Source organism: Necator americanus, chromosome V (genome assembly GCF_031761385.1).
Source record: "Necator americanus strain Aroian chromosome V, whole genome shotgun sequence".
NCBI lineage: Eukaryota > Metazoa > Nematoda > Chromadorea > Rhabditida > Ancylostomatidae > Necator > Necator americanus.
Window position 1 is genome coordinate 25,380,654 of NC_087375.1, and position 19,865 is coordinate 25,400,518.

General features: G+C 41.0%; 3 protein-coding genes across 4 annotated transcripts; all 3 read left to right on the top strand.

The window, feature by feature from the left end:
- Window positions 1-627: 627 nt before the first annotated feature.
- On the top strand, window positions 628-1,277 carry RB195_015147 (uncharacterized protein; the record flags this gene model as incomplete). 2 transcript variants are annotated; one of them, XM_064205721.1, is made up of 3 exons in its annotated part: window positions 628-715; window positions 881-980; window positions 1,067-1,277. In XM_064205721.1, the coding sequence occupies 3 exons, from the start codon at window positions 628-630 to the stop codon at window positions 1,275-1,277; spliced, it is 399 nt and encodes a 132-aa protein (XP_064061602.1). The 2 variants fall into 2 exon arrangements, with proteins under 2 accessions (XP_064061602.1, XP_064061603.1); XM_064205722.1 differs by having other exon boundaries at window positions 1,136-1,277.
- An 849-nt stretch (window positions 1,278-2,126) lies between these two features.
- RB195_015148 (uncharacterized protein) lies at window positions 2,127-2,459 on the top strand (the record flags this gene model as incomplete). Its single annotated transcript, XM_064205723.1, has 1 exon — window positions 2,127-2,459. One exon carries the CDS (start codon window positions 2,127-2,129, stop codon window positions 2,457-2,459), a length of 333 nt encoding a protein of 110 aa, XP_064061604.1.
- Window positions 2,460-2,681: 222 nt separating this feature from the next.
- RB195_015149 (uncharacterized protein) lies at window positions 2,682-3,292 on the top strand (the record flags this gene model as incomplete). Its single annotated transcript, XM_013448445.2, has 2 exons — window positions 2,682-2,813; window positions 2,942-3,292. The coding sequence occupies 2 exons, from the start codon at window positions 2,682-2,684 to the stop codon at window positions 3,290-3,292; spliced, it is 483 nt and encodes a 160-aa protein (XP_013303899.2).
- Window positions 3,293-19,865: the final 16,573 nt, after the last annotated feature.

The window sequence follows — 19,865 nt, forward strand, 5'->3', positions numbered from 1 at the left end:
TGTTGGTAGACAGGTTTCCTCGCAACATTTTATAGATGCTTTTTTACTTGGTAAATAAACAGACGTTTATTAACTTCTGACGAAAAGCAACAGCAACTCCACTACATTCGCTACTTTGTTATAAAAATATTTCGGAATTCTTTCTAGACGGTTGGGTGCTTCATTTCTGAGCACGTCCCAACTCGACCACATTCTAGTCCCTGCCGTAGCGTTGGCCAGAGGGCTGAATATGTTAGCCCCCAAAAAGGACGTATCGAGTGAATCCAGTGTTCATTTCCAATTCGGATCGTGGGACCTCGATATTTAAAAACACCATGCCAATAGTACGATGAATCATCAATCCAAATGGTTCTTATATTTAGGGGAGAATAATGGCTTAAAGTAGGAAGCATTTATAAGGTTCGAAAAAGTGATTGTTTTGTGATTAAAAGAATCTGAAACATTCGGTATGTGTCCTTAGTTTGAAGCAGACGCGAGGTTGTTACAATTTTTGTCATTGACTACCGTTTCGGCGAAATCGCCTCGTTAAGAGCCTGAGCGTGATTTATGCAATCAAACGCCCTGCCCGCGAGACAAAGAAAATCCTAAGTTTACTGTCCATTCTCATAATGCTGCAAATCTTACCTCATGATTCAGAGCGGCGCAGCAGTGACCTTTGTTGCCGTCGGCTATGGTAGAGAGACTTCGTCTCGGCAGGCTCAACCATGCCACAAAGGTGTGCGGCCAGTAGCCCGGTCTGGGGCCTAGGCTACAGGCTAGCTAAGTGAGGAGGTAGTACGGCGATTCCGGTGCCAGGCTGCTAGGTCGCTAGTGCGACAAGCCGACCGAGGACAACACCCCCGTCGCATCATACTGCTGATGTCTACTATATGTTCTTTAGAAGCTAATGCGTCCCCCAGAAGCGACGCACATTGTCTTTGCCCTGGCAATGTGACAAATATGCAAGGGCTACCGGCTAGAGGACGGAGCCGGTTAAACAAGTTAGTCCGGCATCGCCAACAACATCCAGTGCGCTTAGCAACACTTCACATTAGGTCGCTTATCGGAATAAGTCGTGAACTTGCAGAAAGTCTCAGAAAGGCCGTGTTGACATATGCTGTGTACAGGAGACTCGCTTTAAGGGCTCTAATTCAAGGGAATTATGGGATGGCTACAAGCTCATCTACCACGGCACATCAAGTCGTAATGGTGTCATATTGAACGAGAAGTTCAGAATCGGCGTCACAACAGTGGATCGACTATCGGATCGCCAAGTGGCTGTTAAAATAGACAAATAGACATAGAGGAGGGAAATTGCGAGTCGTCTCTGCTTATGCGCCACAGGTGGGCTGTGGTGAAGAAGAGAAGGTGTGCTTCTGGGAAGATCTGGAGCAGTATGTCCTATCTCTGAAAGTAAAAGAAGCACCTATAATCAGAGGAGACTTCAACGGGCATGTCGGTTCTCGGAAAGACGGCTTCGAGAGGACACGGCTATTGAGCTCGTAACGAAATAACGGAATAATGACGGGTTGCGAATCCTGGAATATGCTGTTGCAAGTAGCTTGATCATTGCTAACACGCAGTATTGGAAAATACAACCGCATTTGATCATGTACACCAGTGGCGATCGTGAAACACAAATAGATTTCTGGATTTTATGCCGATGGGGTTGCCGACCTCTGCAACATTCAAAAGTCATCCCTACAGACCATGTTGCCGCTCCACACCATCTCATGGACTTGAAAATCTTCCGTCCAAAGAAGAGGAATCCAAGGACTGGAACGCAGCGCATCAAATAGTGGAATCTGAAGGGAGGTATTCTCCGCAACCGTGGCTCCATCTACACTTCTCCACCCTACCTGTGGTGTGGAGGAAACGTGATCGTCTACTTCCAGCGTCATACGCTTGACCGCTGAGAACACTCTGGGAAAAACGATACTAGGTAAGACCAGTATGCAAAAGGCTAAGTGGTTTTGGAACGAGGACGTTCAAGTGGTAATTCGTGAAAAGAAATCCGAATAGAAGCTCCGGTGGAGGACACGTCAATCCGAAGATCGTAGCGCTTTCCTATCGGCGAAGAGGGAGGCTAAGAAGACAATCGCCTAAGCGAAGTCAGACCACTACAAGAAACCGCTAATAGGTACGGCATGCTAGATACCAGAGAAGGCGACTGGGCAGTGTATCGTTTAGTCATTGCTCAACGTTGGATATGCAGCGCACCAAGATTGTTAAGGGAGCTGATGGCGCCCTTGGGCGTCGCTTTGGCCAGATCCTGGAGAGGTGACGAGAGTACTCAGTTGTATAACGAAGAGTTCTGCCATCCTCCCATCCCAACTGTTTCCAACGTCGAAGGTCGTGTTTTGCCAGTTAATGCAGTCGAAGTCAGTGCTGCGCAAAAACTAAGTCGAACAAGGCAACCGGTCATAATCACATACCTACTGATGTCTGGAAAGCTGCTAAGTGATCGCAACTCTATTTAACAAGATCGTTGGTGAAGACAGGACTCTAGACTTTTGGCAACCGTTTCGCCGTACCTGCCTGGAAAGGAAACGGAGACATTGCTGAGTGCTATTCTTATATGCCTATACGACTGCTGTGCCATACGATGAAGGTTTTTGAGCGTGTGCTGGAAGCTCGTCTGAGGAAAATTGTTAGCGTTTCACTCAACCAGTGCGGCTTTGTGAAGGACTGCAGCACTACAGATGTTATCCATGCTGTTCGCGTCCTTTGTGGAGAAACATCGAGAGAAGAACCGCGGTTTGGATTTTGCATTCCTTGATCTCGATAAACCTTTCGACTGTGTCTCAGATGAGCTGTCGATGGATGTCAATGAGGTGGCATCGCATAGAGTACCAGAAGAGTACGTGCGGTAGACTAAGCTGCTTTATGCGAAGCCTACAAACGTTGTACGGCGTGCTGCTGGAACAAGCAGGCCATCCCCTCACAAGTAGGTGTTTATCAGGGTTCATCACTCTCACCCCTGCTGTTCGTACTGTACATGGATACGATAATGAAGGGAATCTATCATCCGTGGACCCTACTCTTTGCCGACGATGTCATGCTCGCGTCGGAGTCTCGAGATGATCTTGAACCACAAGTACATCCTTGGAAAGATCCGTTGCAGCAACACGGACTGCGCCTCAATCTGTCAAAAACTGAGTACATGAAGTACGGAGCAAGGATAGAATATGGTTCAATTCGCGTCGATGGCACCGAATTAAACAGGGTGGAGTGTTTCAAGTACCTTGGATCCAAAGTGACTTCCACAGGCGACATTGACCAAGAATGTCGAGCACGCGTTAATGCGGCATGAAAGGAATGGAAAATGACAACAGGCGTACTGTGCGACAAGAAAGACCCTGTTTGACTAGAGTCGAACATCTACAGCATGGTTGTGCGTTCTGGTTCCCTTCACGGATGCGAGTGCTGGCCGACGACGAAGCCTTGGAAAGAGTGTTGCACACTGTGAAGATGCGGATGTTGAGGTGGACGATAAGTGTAACGCTAAAAGACAAAGTATCCAACGACACTGTACGCTCCATCGTCAGCTTCGTACCGATAACTGAAAAGAAGAAGAAGCGCGACTGATATGGTTTGGTCACGTTTTGCGGCGAAAGCAAAGTTCTGTTGCCAAAACCACTCTGAAGCTCGATGTTTTAGGCGTGGGGCAGCGCGGCAAGGCAAGGATTGCTGGTTGGACCGTATGAAGCTAGATATGATAGATGCGCGCTTTCGTAGGGCTGATGCGCTGGATCAAACCAGATGGAAGACAAGCAATAGAAAGGCGGACCCTGCAACAACGCTGGACAAACGCTAGGAAGAAGAAAAGTGTCCGTTCTCATAGTACAAGTGGAAGTGTGAGTCTCACCTTAGGATCGGAGGATTTCTTGCTTCAGCTACATACCCGTGGGGTGGTGACTAGCGCACTTAAATGGCAACCTTAGATAAGGAGCGTGTTCCTGGGTAATATAGAGCCATTCCTCTTTGCTATTTATCTTTTGGCTCTTGGAATGCATCCAAAACCCTTGCAGACCGCTTCGCGTGGCACTATGGTAACCTTGACTTTAGAAGTGGAGTCACGTGATTTCCTCTTGCTGTCGAGGTGTTTTTTTAACCTCGAACAATAATGGTCAAGCTGTTTTTCCAATGTATTCGTCACCGTACCGCATACAGAAAATCAGATAAATAACACATGAACTCATGCAATCACCTTCCTTTTTATCCTTTCGTATTTTTCGGTATACTCCAAATGCGGTCATATAGACGATTGCGTATGAGTCTTTGCTCAAGAATGCCAGGAGGGGCTCTACAAAGGCCGCATATTCCATTCATTACCTTTTCTCAGAGACGGCCTGACAGCAGCGCCAATCTCATCGAATCAAACGGTGAAGGTATCATTATTTGAGTTTCTACTTTTTTAGTCACATTGGTGTGTAGCGGATATTGACGCAATTTTCCTAGCAAGCTTGACTGATTCTTCTCTTTCCTCTCGTCCTGTACAAACGGAGTGTTTCGGGACATAGATCACGGGTATGAGCTTGGCCCACTCAATTCCTCCTAATCCTCTCGTCCTGAAAAGCGGCGTGGGAAACTGTTTTTTTTTCCACGAGGTTAGTGGAAACGCTTCCTCCTTGTAGTACACGCGCCAGCTTCATGAGCGGTGGAAGACTAATGAAATTTACACACTAGCCTTTTCGAATAAAACCAATAAATAGGCAGCTAAGGGGACCGGAACGTGCACAAGGAGGCGCGTGTTAGTGTTCTAGTGTACCTCGTAAAAAAAAAAACTGCACCATGTGATCATTTTCACTTTTCGTATCAGCACTTTATTACTTCAAGTTTACTTCAGGGAAAATAATGATATTGGAATCGTTCAGAATATTAAAGGCAAACAATAGCAAATCAATGTAATGTAATGTATAATATGTACACGGGCATAGTCAAATGTGTCAAGTAGGGTGCGTGAGCGCGAGAAGGTCACAGAGAGAAGAGAAGTGTGTTCAAAACAGGGAAAAAGTTTGTTTTAGCAAAAACGTTGCTTTAACACTCATATTCTAAGTTGGTATGGGTGTAAAATTCTGAGGGATTAATATAATAGTATGATAGGCAGCTTTTCCTAACAATTCTTGAAACCACATACCCTATTACGGCTCGCTTCTGGATCTTTGTGAGGCGCAGATCGAATGATATCTGCTGACGCTTTGTGCAGAGAACAACCATCTTCTATTTTCTAGGATGACATCATTTGTATCCGATAATAGATAAGTGATAGCCGTAAAATAATAATATGGATAATAAAAACTGCTGATGGCCGCATTGACCAATTTCTTAAACACGTAATTCGCTTCTAAGCGCATGGTTCCTTTGCAGTGTCTATAATTCACGCCTTTAAAGGCATCACCTCACGAATCAGAGGTGGTACGGATTTCAGGTGGAGTATTCGTATACGGGATCGTAGATTGTGGAGAGAGGAGTGTTTTCGTCCATTTCTTGCTAATTGCCGTAAAAAAACGGCCCGGAAGATACGGCTTCGAGCATTTAGGCCCGCTACTTTCTACAACGAGTTCGATTGGAGCGCGCCAGCCTTGTACACGCGCCGCATCTTCAGGGCCGTTTTTTACGGCAATTAGGAAGAAATGAACGCAATCACCCCCTCTCCATAATCTACTGTGCCGTATACGAATACTCCACCTGAAATCCGTATCACCTCAGATTCGTGGGATTCCTTCAAACTTTTACATGATAGACTGTCATTATTGTAATGAGAGTTAACCTTCTTTATCAGGCTGGAAATCTCATCTTTTTTCAAGCTTTCAATCACTCTTTAGCGAGTCATTGTCGTCGGTTCCAGATAGGAAAAGTCTATGCAGGGTCAAACGACAGCATTTATCTTAAAGGCATCAGGCATATTCCGGGCCGTTTTTTACGGCAATTAGCAAGAAATGGATGGAATCACCTCCCTCTCCGTAGTCTCCCATCTCGTATACGAATACTCCACCTGAAATCTGCACCACTTCAGATTCGTGGAGTGATGCCTTTAATTAGATTTTCCAATGAACTACCGTCTGGGGTCGCTACGCAAGATACACGGAGGAGAGTTGGAAAAACAAGACTTCTTTAGGTAAACGTCCAAAAAATTCAGTAACATTGTAGTTTTTTTTTTAATTTCGCTATGAGAATGCCAAAAAGAAAATTAGTCTTATTTATTCTGTCATTTTGAAATTTAGTGATTCGCTATGTACAACCAGACACCTTTTATTAACTTTAAACAACATGTTAGAAAACCCTCATCTGTACTCAAACTGAGCACGTGTCGTACCAAATTTCGCTCAAAAAAGGACAGTTTGTGTTGTTAATTCTGTGATGCAATTTAGTCTCTGAGCGTTCTTGCTCAATATTTGTTATTGTGCTCCCGTGTTCCCCTACCATGTGCGCCTAACATGCAAGCAGCTTCTGAATGTCACTATTTATCAGATCATTCACCCATAAAAGTTTATGGCTAACTTAAAGGCTTCCGCTGTTTGTAGATAACCCAAAAAGGAAGGCCATCGTCGACACGTGCGATATCGCACCATTTTGAAAACATTCAATGCAGCTGACCAAGAAGCAAAGATCAGCTTACGTGTTCTTATGTATGTTAATAAGAAAAGTATAGGAGCTTAATGTTAATTTTATCCTCTTTCCCACGTACTTCTTCAAGGTTGTAAAAAATACGTCAATCATAAATTGTCGCTTGCAACAAAAACACATTAAGAATCACGTTCTTGCTCCGATTTTTCTATCGGAAAAAGTAACTAGTCGTCAAGATTCAATTATTTTTTTTACAACTAAGACACGAAATCAGAAAAAAAAAATGCTCGGAAAGAACAAGAACTACTCTCGATGAAGTGAAGAAATTTAGGTTTCAAGTTGGCGACCCCATTGAATATTCTTTCTGACCTCGTAAAGAGCCGTTTCTTCTGTTTAACCACTCTAAAGCGCACTTTTTAGATCACAAACTAAGCGAAAGTTGATTTGCTAAAAAGCTGACTGAAATCTCAAAGTTCTCCTTTCTGGAATCAACCTGTGTCATTAATACTCATTGCGAGACTCAGGTTGTCTTTAAAGACTTCACCCCACGAATCTGAGGTGGTGCAGATTTCAAGTGGAGTATTCATATACGGGATGGAAGACTATGGTGAGGTGGGTGATTCCGTCCGTTTCTTCCTAATTGCCGTAAAAATGGCCCGGAAGATGCGGCGCCGCACAAGACTGGCGCGCTCCAGTCGAACTCCCTGTAGAAAATAGTGCGCCAAAACGCCTGAAGCCATATCTTCCGGGCCGTTTTTTACTGCAATTAGGAAGAAATGGACGGAATCACCCTCCTCTCCATAATCTACTATCCCCTGTAAGAGTACTCCACCTGAAATCCGTACCACCTCAGATTCGTGGGGTGATGCCTTTAATAGAGATGACAGAATCCTCAAATCCTCGAGGCTTCCTTTGTTCTCAAATCAAAATACTTCACGTCTATGCCTGATTTCTACATACATATATCCTCCAGAATACGTTGCGATTCTATGAGGAAGCACAAAATTCCACCAGGAATTCCATCTACATATTTCAGTTTATAACAGGCATAAGGAAGAGATTGAAAAATTTGTGGGGTATTAAATATAATCCACTACATACTATGCTCACATATCTTGGATCCAAAGAATGAACGACGGATGTATACTGTATCAGAATTTGTCAATTGCTTAAATGATCTCCACGATTTTTTAAAACCCCCACCTATCTTCTTTTATTGAGTACCAGAGTACATAGCGTACTTTCTGGATCGCCTTTTATAGCAACCTTCTGATTATTATGAAAAATTAGTATTTCAGAAGTCTCTTGCTGATGATTATTCCTCAATAGGTTGTTTATTGTAGTAATTATCGCTCTATTTTACTCTACTTATTTTATTATTACTTATTTTACTCTACTTCTTACTCTACTCTACTATTTTACTCTATTTCTCTTTCGTATTTTTCAAATTTTTACTTAAGATCATGACTTACGTCAGTGCACAAATTTGCATGTACCTACAGTGTGACTTCAAAATCGAGCTGAACGCTACAGAATCCATCAACCGCATTAATATCGGATACGGCGCGAGCACCACCACCTTTCAGGAAGCGATGGTTCAAGACGTTTTGAGAAGGCAACGAGGACCTTGAAGACATGCCTCAAGGAACGCCGCTAACTGAGTTCAGAAACGCTGTCTTAGTTGAACTGAACGAGAATGGTCGCAAACTTGTACTGAAATACCACAGCACTTCGAGTGTGATGAAGCGACGCTGCGCAAACGGCTCGACGAGCTCGGCTGCACAAGAAAACTCGATCAGTGTGTTTCTCACCTATCTGCGCGTCTAACAAAGTGGTGCGTTTCAACATTTATTTCAAAGCAAATTTTAAAAAACTATCTAATAAACGTGGGAAGTTTTGCTTCATCCAAAATTAATCATTAGTCTAACTGAATATAATCTTTTTAGCGGGCAAAAAGTACCGTTCCTCAAACGATGGCAAAGATGACCTCTTCTTCTCCTTTGACTCTAAAATCCCCGAATTCTATGAAAGTGGGTTGTTGTCTTTTATTGGTAAATAAGAAAGTGTTATTAATTCATTTAGTGAGTATATTGTTCAGTTTCCTGGTTAATGAATAAAAAATTTCTGGTTGGAAATTCTACGTGAAAAACGACACTAAGTATTTCGGTACCTAATAGATATCTGGTAGATGTTGAAATAGATTTCTTTTCCCAAATTCTTCAACTTCACCCAATGTACCAATTTTGTTGGAAAAGGATTGTCCTATGGCTTGGTCATTTCCTGGATGCGAGATCTGAATAACCAAGACTACACTGATCCTGCACACTAACGAGAAGCAATAAGTAAAATAAACTCACTTCAGTGAGCAAGAGGCGATACAGCTAACTTTCGCGCAAGCACTAATATTCCATGAAACAGCTTTCAAATTCCATTTAGTATCAGGGACTTTCTGATATCCTCAAGTGTAGTAACAGTTGCGTCCATTACTACGACAAATATTTGCCGCGGCTTGATATTTATTGTGTGGATTTCTGAATAGAAAACGCTACCATTGTGACTAAAAAATAACTTGCTTTTCCTCGCAGAAGAATTACGAGCAAGTGGCCAGCGCGAATGGATTTCAAGCACCCAATATCCTTCTTGATATCAGCTGTCTGGTTTGTCTCTTCTTTCTATGCACTTACCAAATCAATACTACTCGTATACATCTTTAACTCAATGACGACTTAACTTTTTTAAATCTTTTTGCTACAAGAGAGAAAAACATTATCTTGTACTTTTTCACATTCTTTTTTCTTACGGTGGTGCACGAATGCGGTTTCATTCGTAATTACGTATTATATCATGCGTCTAAAATGGCTACTATCCACTCGTGAGTGTGTTAAATTCGAGTGGAATCGTTTAAGAGACTGAGGCATTCTCATCGAAGCCACCTTATATCCCTTTGTAAGGATGTGAAGAATTAATCTTTAACGACTGTAGATCACTAAATTTCTCTTAAATCTTTATAAAGTCAGAGTAGAAAGTCACTTTTTTTCTTCTAATGTGTGATTGTTTCCAGTGATGGCTGAAAATACCGAATTCGGGTGTAGCGCAGTCAGTAAGAGGTTGCACTGCACAGCCGACGGCTCACAACCGCCCATCCATCCTTTCGGGTTCTATAAATAGTTAAGAAACATATCCGGGAAGATAGAAGGGATCGGATCGTCCCCGTAGGTCAATCTGAGGCTGCCCAGAGGCTAGTTTACAATTTCAATTCAGAATAGTTTAAAACTGGGTAAACCACAAACGATTCTGAATTAAAGTTGAATGCCTAAAGACATTCTCATTCCCCATTAACTCTGTTCACTTTATCCATCATCAGCTTTATGTTTTAACAATATCAGTCCTCTTGCGAGGGTATGTGATCCAGTTGGGCGATTCTGTATGTAACTTACCTTTAAACCCCTTTTCATGAGCTTTACAAATTATTTTCCTTTTTTATTACTTAAAATTTTCCTTCTATTGATCAACATATTGATCATCCATGCTCTTTTTTTGTGTGTTCTCTCTACAAGAACACATTCACGCACCAAACCAGCTCGGCATATTTTCTCTTCAATCAGTCTTTGATAACCTCGACGAACGATAAGGTTCATGACGGGTGCGTGTGAAGAGGGTCCCGGTGCAATTTCGAGCATGCCCGGTCATACCTCTTCAGAACATTTAACTATGCTGCGTATCCTAAAGAGATTCAATTTTGTTGGCACTTAAATAGCTGACTCCGATACCATTACATTACATACCGATAATCGTGCGTTACATACCATTACATACCGATAATCGTGCGCTGCATCATAGGCTAGGATATAATCCACCATCTAATAAATTGTTTTGGAGAATCAGACACATCCATTGCAACTTTGTGATGTGAGGTGAACTTGCAATAGTACCAGAAACAAGAGAAATCGTCACGTGAAATATGAGATAAGAATGTATCTAATAAATGCGTATATAAAAATTTTCGTTAAAAGGGAACTTTTCTTCGGCAGTTCTTCGCATCTTTGTGGCTAGAAGAACATCTAAGACGGTTGTCTGCGTCTTCATGAACGATTGGATCGTGACCTCGTCGAGGTATGTTCGCGTATCCGCCGGCATATCCACTAGGCACGTTATGTCTCGGCATTCGCGGAAAATCTGCCTGGACCTTCTTTACCGTTTCCCGTCCATGACGAGCATTGGTCACTTTTATAGCAGACGTTAACTGGCTCGTTCTTAGAAAACCACCTGATTCAATAGAGAATTCTAAATTGGTCGATTGCTACGTGTCACGCAGAACCGCACACTAATTTTGATGCCATTTCTTCGTTTTAGAAGAGGAAGAGTTCCGAATATCTACCTCCATACACAGTTCTTTTGCGATCCAGAAAGAACGTCGCTAAAGACCCGAGTAGACGTTGTTCCTCCTGAACACTCTGCAATTTTACGAGATTTTTTGCTGTTTTGGAATTCAGAGCGGAGCAGAAATGGAATGGGAACTGCCAAAGTGAGGGGCATGGGTGGCTAATACCGATGCTTTAAAAAATGGAATTTTTCACTCGTGTAACTTTCGAATTTTCCCCATTGTACTCTTTCGTTCTCGACACAAAGTCGTGAAGCTGACGCTGCGTGACCTCCACACAAATTCCTGGGATTCTAAAACAAAGCACACTCGTGCAAAACTAGTCGGCGGGCATATCTGGATTTAAAGGATAAAGGAGAAAGTCACCGGTATCAATCCACTTGGGATGCGCCAAAGCGTTTTTACTGTAATTCGAATTCGTTGAGGATTTGGAACGCGTGTTAGCCTGCAGAATGAATTGCGGAGCCAACCGATGATCAAGTCTGTGTCTTTGTCCTACAGACAAGTCTTGTACCAATTTATGGATCCCGGGAGGATGAAAGGCTTGGCTTGCGCTACAACGGTTTCGAACCATCGACAGTGTGGCCTCAACTAACCTCTAACCGACTGCGCCACACCTGCTCCATATTTATTATGTTTGGATTTAACGGTTATAAACAAGAACTCTAGTGTGATAGGACTTAATAGGTGATTCCTTGAGTTCTGTAAAATTCTCTGTTTTACAGGCGTTTGAACAGTGACAATGATTTACACAAATCTCATAGTTAATATGGCCTCTTGTTTTCGTAGTCTTGTCCAATACGAAAGAAATGACTATTCCAATTTGTTTTGCGCTGCTAAAAATCTTCATTTATAGCTGGTTTTGATTGTTTGGATGCCACTTTTTACAGTTTAGCAGCACTGTTTTTGAAACAAACTTTGATATTGACCACATTTTTGTTAATACCTCGACGTAGGCATCTCGGACATGCAGCCTTTTCGACAACGTCTATGCGCGGTATTGGAGCGATGTAGACTCAAATGTCGCCCATTGAGTGTCAATTCTACCGCCTCTAACTGTTATTTCTGATCACATTTATTAATATTTACTTGTCCTTGCCCCTCTCTATTTTCACATCGTTTAGATGTTTGAGTATTTCGCTCGTTTTCTTTCAAAAAGAAATTAACTCAGCACTTCCAGTTCGCGCTGACCCGAGCTATAAATTTCTCAGCGAAACAAATTCTCTATGTTTTCGAAAGTTTGCGACATCCTTTGTTCAAAACAATTGCCGATGAATTATGTGTTGAGGAAACACCCGAAAGCTGACATTGTTCACATTAAAACAATCACTTTCGCTGAGAAAGAAAACAAGCTCATATATCCGGCTTTGCAGATGCATTTTCCCTAATAAATACACCACATCGGGGTTTAAACACAAAGCGTTCGGAAGCGTCATGCATGGTTTAAAAAAATGTACACAGAATTTGTTTAATACGCCTTGAGTGTAGTTTTCGAATAATGAAGGTGATATCACAAAAAAAATATTTGATCTAGAAATAAGTCGTGGGCGTCTTCTCGAGCTTGAAAACAGAAATAGAAATAATACATGAAAGTGAAGAGGGTACTAGAAATTAATGTAGAAAAGGTGTAGGTAAACACCATTGGATAGTGAATTTTTCGCTTTACGCGAGTTTATGATGATTTTCATGTTTAGCCTTAATTTACTGATAATTTTTTCTTGATTTTTCTACGATTTTTTAAAATAAAACTTGTTATTCTTTTAGATCATTAAAATAGAGTGTGAAATGCCAAATGGAATAATTGGCTCATTTTCGATACTTGTTTTTCGCATTCAATGGTTAGGTCACGAAGTTCAGTGGTGCTTCCTGAGATTAGTGCTGTGTATGGAAGGCATTGAATAAAGAATAAAAGACCTTGGAAAGTACGACAATTAAAAAATCAATAAATCAATAGATCAGCAGATCAAAAACACGAAAGATACGATTGAAAAACAAATGAGAGCGACGAAACTACGGCGAACCTATTGAATTATGGGAGGAACAACTTCGAAGAGCTAATGATTCTAAGAGGAAGAGTTTTTGGTACACCATCTTTTCAAACAATGAACTTTTCCTCACCCCGAAAAAAATACAGGTGTGTGATCTGTCTTTGAAGCATAAATTTCCATTTTTGAAGACAAACGGAGGACAATATTTCCTAACATTACCCCTTCTTACACAACACCAAACTCAGCATCACCTTTTCCATCGTCATTTTTTGGAAAAAAGTGCTGTCAAAAATTCTCAGTTTTTTTCTAATTGTTACTGTTACTTTTAATGGTCTAAGATAGTAAGATCAGATGGGTGTGGCGCAATCGGTTAGAGGTCCCATTGCGACTGCCCCATCGATCGTTGGTTTGAAACTGGTCTAGTGCCAACCAAGTCCTTCACCCTTCTGGGATCGATAAATTTCTATCACACTTGTCTTAGAAGATAAAAACAGTGACTTGACATATCGGTTATCCTCGCAAGTCACAGTATGGGCTGAAAAAGCGTTCACAAACCTCAAATGATTCTGAATTGAAGTGGAACATCCCCGTAGAAAATGATCTACACCCTTTGAACAATCCATTCAATAATTTGAACAATAGTGTAACAACAACAACAACAATACATTTGGAACTAAATCTTATTAAATCGATTGATGAGGAAATATTATTAACATTGGATTCAAAATTCTTGCATTCTTCTTCGCCTTTCTTTTCCTCTTTCTTCTTTCTATTTTCTTCTTTCTTTATTTTATTCGTCTGGTTCTTGCAACCAGTAAATTTGCTTAAGGACTTATTCCCCAATAACCGCAAAAAAAACATGATGTACCTCTTTACAAATCTAGGAATTAACATCGCTGAGATTATCAGAAACATCCATTTGCCCAAAAACATAGCCCTTTACACCCATAAAGTTGGTCGAATGCAACCGTATAAAATGGGTTATCGAAGGGCTGATAAGCACAATCTTTTACAACTATAAAAGAATCTAACTTGTGAGGTTTCACTTTTCGTCTGTAGGTGCAAAGAATTGCCTTGGTGGATGCGTCTGATGTGACTGAAGGCATTGCTTGCTTAGTTTCAAAACAATTTCGGCTGTGATTCTTACAAACCACGTCTAAACTGTTCCCGGAAAGAAAACAACATTGAGAACTCTCCCAAATGCTACGTTTAATATAAACGCTCCAACACATATTCAGATGAGATCTCATGTGCATTCATAGTCTATGCCGAATATGTTCATTCAGGTGGTAAGGTCCGTTTCCGGTCAGACAGGGAAGGTGAGGTGTAAATAATGAGAAATGAAGCGCTGCGGCAGACGTCGAACAGGCTTGATTGTGACAAGCTGCGTCTCAAACCTTGTGGGGGAGCTCAACCTTGAGAATTGAATCTGCTGGAGCTGTAGTCGTCATATGCGTAATGAGCCGCTTTGTGTTGTAAAACAGAAACTCGCCCTTCCAAATCAAAATTGATAAACCGCTTAAAATGCTATTCGCGCAATAACTGTTAGGCTCTGAGCATCCCATCATATCTGAAGCTAACGTCATTCATTTATATGCGTGTCAAGATTTCAGGAGTTCGAGAAATTAGTTGATACAGTAGACAGAGTGGGTCTTGATAGAAAGCGGAAGAGGAAGAGAGAGAGAGGGAGAGAAAGAGGATAAGATCTCGAATGATCGGAACGTTAAAAGAGTGAGGTGCAGCTGTGTTCTATAGATGTTCTCTGGGCATTGAGGGCATGTCCTACTGTAATGCCGCAATGTGTTGACGCAGAAATGGGACGCCATTTGCTTAGCTAGGCGAATGAGCACCGCTGAGCGTTATAGAAAACGAAATGAAAAAGGTAAGAAGTGATTGGCGTAATCTGTTACTTTGATGATTTGAGCATTTCTATAGCAGTTTACGTTGATTCTCCTCTCGGAGGCATTCTTCTATCAATTTTCTACCTAACCGGTACGTATCTGAGTTGAGTCACTTCCTTCCAAAAGATATGATAAATCATCCGTGAACATATCGAATTAGGTTGAGGATATATAGCGTCCGGCTTCAGTCAATCCGCTTGGGATGTGTCAGATCCCATTTTTCATCCTCCCAGACAAGTTTGGTACCAATTAATCGACCTCGGAGGAATGAAGGGTTTGGTTGCATTTACTGCGGTTCTAAACCACCGATTGAGCGCTCAGTCACAGCGTAACCTCCTGCCGACTGCGCTACAACCACCCACACGCATAGAATTTAAATATAATATATAGAGACACGTTGAAAGACGGTTTATGCAAATGCCTTGCGCTCTTTTAGAATATAGCAAACAAACAAACAAATCTGTTGAAAATCGATATGTATGTACCCAAACATAACATCATTTCTAGTCGTACTCGGGCCATTAATGAATATTACTGGGAGTACTTATAGCCTACTTACTTAATGGAATCAGAACCAGTAGAAGATGCTGCATACAAACGAAAAAGGGATTGATTTCATATACATTCAGCCTAGCTTACAGTTACCAAGAAATCGTGAACAATTCCGTAGAATCGTTTATAAAATTATAATTATAATCGTCGATTGATTACGCTAATACAGACACAAGTCAATGTTTTGCAAGAGATGAAACATTCACATCCTTTTCAATGGATTCTAGCGATATCAGTCATTTTGACTGGCTGATATGACGAGAACGTTTTTCCTTTCGAAGAAATTAGATGCGCCCTGCATAATATCTTAGCGTTTCACAGAACCTTTTTTCAAAAAATTTCTCTTGAAGTCGGGGAATTTGAGCAATCAAAACAAATGCTAATTCATTCGTGGTAAGATCGCTTATTATTCACGAAAAGCGTGGGAATAATTTTATATTCGTGCTTTTCGTGAATATATGTAATCGATCGGAGTACATATACAGGGACGAACTGCGGGAAACAGCACAGTTTGCACTCGACAACAACTCTTCTAACATCATTTTCTTCTTATCCCTTGTTTTATCAGTAAGATAATGTGGATGAAGTGCAGAGCGCTGATCATATCCTACGGGAATTCGACTACACGTTCGAGTTCACTTCGGACTCGTTTGAGGTTCGTGAAGGTGTGTGAAGTGACAAACGGGGCGAGCAGATGGGACAAGTCAGTGGTTTTTACTTACCCTCGGACACTTCTTGCAGTAATTTGTTTACTGCGGAGAGAAGAAAGGCCTGGTTGGCACTAGGGCGGTTTTGACCCAACGATCGATCGTGTATTCACACTCGATTCTCTTACCCACCACTCCACACCCTCCCCATCGGTATTAATTATATTTCCAAGGTGATTTTACACCTATGTCGGGTTCAGAGTTTTGCCAGCATTATTCTACCTTTAGGTGCCAATCATAAGAAATTGTTTGAGGGAAAATCCGAGAGGATCACTCACACGTGCCCTTTGCGCAGCGTACTGCGAAATTGACGAGGTAGGGAAACCCCAAGGAAGACGCAGAGTTCGGGTTTTAGACGACGAAAATGAACTGGAGCTGCTCAATTCCTCGTAGTCGTCATGAAGAACGGCGTAACTGCTGTGGTTCCTACGGAATACGTCAAAACTCACACTCCTGTTCACTCAACAGCTATTCATTTGTTGTACTTGAATAGCCTGTTGAGGAGAGTTGATCTTGAACCGCTCGCTCGTGGACACGACGCGTTGCACACGGGTGGCGCGTTGCAGCTAAAGTCGAAAAAAAAGTTGTGAAACGGCGTGGAAAACGAGCTTATGTCTCCCTATTCGTTTTCCACGCTCGTTTGCGTAAACTAAGACCCAAACTCTACATTTTCCTTTTGGGTTTCCATATCGCATCGATATTGTGATACGGTTAAAATGATTTCGAAATAAGCTATAAACTCGCTTTAGTGCCACAGTCGGGTCTAAACGACGTGAAACATTTGCGTACGCGTTCGAAACGACGCGGTGGAGGAAGCAGTTGACACCGAGGTGAGTCCACCGCGAATTGCAGCGATGGGTGGTCCCAGCAAGGGTTCCAGTACGCTCGTAACCGCTACGCTCCACCGCACCGCCTCGAGAAAAGCCACGTACGCAATTGCACAGCGCTTCATGTCGTTCTGACCGTACTATAATCGCTTCTGCTTTGGTCGATTAATTATTACGATCAAATGATTCGTAAATTTTCTTGTAATCTTAGAATTTATTATTGATTGACGTCCACTTTACGTGGGCTAATCATATATGCGAATAAGTCATTAATTTTGTCTTACGTGAAAATCCTACAAATTCTGCAAGACATTCCTCTCTCTCGCTCTTCTTATTCATGTATATCCTATTCATCTTTCAAATATTCCTGAGGAAGAGCCCTTACTAATATTATTCTAGGAGATTTATCAGCTACGATCCAGTTCAGATGCCCCTTTTCATAGTCCCACTGAATAGAAGCGTAGTAATGCGTTATGGACAGCAACTTGACTTCAAGATGAATGAAAAAATGTCCATTTATTATTTGACTTAATTCAATCTTTCACCAGATCCTTTTCGTAGCTGTCTGCTATATATATATATATATATATATATATATATATATATATATATATATATATATATATATATATATATATCGTTGCTATAAATAAATAAATGTATATACACATACATATAATATATTGCTTCTGAATAAATGAATATGAAAAATAATTCATAAATAGTGGGTATTAAACAAATGAATAATATATAAATGCATATATATATATATATATATATATATATATATATGCTGTATGTCGTCATAGTTGCACTCCATTTCGACCTACAAAGAAGTTGACGTGGCTTTCATCACAAACTGAACACCTAAAGATATCTCTAAGTGTTTTCAACTGGGTGAACACACGCATCTGTCGCAATACACTCTTCTTCCCCCCCTCCCTCCCTGCTCCTTAGGCGCACTGGGTTAGAAACACTTGACTTCGGCCATATTCATATACATAGTGATCGCTCAGAAAAGTTCCATGACAAAGATTTTTTTGGAAAACCAGAGCTAAGTATTATTGTCGCCATGTATACGCCAGAAGGGGCAATCAAGCGTCGACAAATTGCATTGGGGAGAAACAAAACTTCTACTTTTAAACATTTGTTTGCTTAACATTGTCGTTCTGTACCGTTCAGAATACATGATGACAATAAACCATTAATGCCTATTTCATCAAATCCCATAATATTTTTTACCACCTCCTTTGCGCTATTTTGTACACAGGTACTGAAATGCCTCCAAATTGAAACGAGTAATTATACTTGGCTGTTTAGAGGCCACCCAAGAGATGAACCTTTTCAACAACACAAGTATGTATGTATACCCCTTATAAGCTTTTGTTTGTAATTAAAGTAAGTGAGGTGATCTCATGTAAGTTTAAAGAGATTGGAAAAGAGGTTCTTTTTTTCGTCCGAACGCGAATTGTGTTAGGCCTGCGTTTTGATCGGATAAGTCTGGTTTCAAAGAAAAAAAAACACAAATTTCAACTAATATGTCAATTTAAGTAGGTTACTTATGACGAGCCAAACCCAATACCCCAGGAACGTGAAACTTCTTTTAACTACATATATTAGGGCCACATCATTTAAGTTAAGCTCTCATCTCTCTTTACCTCTCGTGTTCTTTCGCTTGGACGAAATCCTAACGAGAAAACAGCAAATCCTGAAGAGGCTGACTGAATAAGAACAACAGTAACCTCAACGACTCGAAGTCGAGACCTCAGATGTCAGTCCCCATGTGCCCAGACATTACCTAATACGCGGTAATCTTTAGTCCTTAAATCCGCTAGTCCTTTTATAAACACTGCTGCTAATGGTCCTAAAAATATTAGCCAGAAACTTTGGGAGGTTTCTACACAGTGCTTTTTTTAGAATATTTGTCTATTTATTTCTTTATTTATCTCAGTTTGTGTCCGTAAGAGTACAGGATGTGTATGGAAACTGTGTTTTATAAGGAGTGAACCACTATTGTGTTCTCCAATTGTTACCCATCTTTCTGGAATCAAAGGCTCTGATTTGTTCAATGGACGCACAAAAGAAGATGAGCAAGTCTTTAGAAGAATAAACCGAGAGTTATTGTAATCCTGAAGCTTATTTATTATTCAATTTTATTCATTTCGTGACAAAATCATAGATGTCATATCGTGGAAAAGTTGATAAATCATGTTGAGAAGACAAAGATAAATAGAAACGACTAACAGCAATGTTTAAAAAATATGATTCCTTGAGAATGATTCAAAGAACCGTAAAAGGCAGTTTCTCTCACCGTCAACAACCATGGAATTAATCAATCATTTCCAGTCATTCAGCGTCATTGGAATTTCCTCTTCGCGTTGGGCAAAATGATCATAAGCCATTCACAAATCAAATAAGGGTCACATCATTTGTCAAATACGTGATAACCTCTGCAATTCGACCATTTTTTGGGAGTGTAAAGTTCAAGAAACGTTCAAAGTTCCTTTTCCGGTACGATCATCTTCAGCGTTTGAGTTTTTTTTAATAACAGAAGAAATTGCATTCACAGAATTGAGCAATGAGAAAACAATATTTTCACATAAAACTTGAACGTGTGGCTCTTGTCCACCGTGTCACGAACCTTTAAAAAGCCGATTTACCATGATCAGGGGCATTCACGTCCCATTTACGTTAGCGCAAGCAGGCATTCACATCACAATTGCGTTCACATCGTGTTGCGTACATACAGCACCAATATAGAAGACTAAGCTAATTTTGCTACTTGAAAAAACTCATGCAGTGCTTTTATAAAAATGAATTCGATGCTTGCTGGTTTGGTGTCCGCTCCATAAAAGCAGTGGATCAGATTGCCTTCTGCAGAATTCCTACATTTTTATTCCTACCAATCCGTCGCCGTCTGAAGAAGATAGTAACACAGTGAAAATCACCTTCTTCTTCGC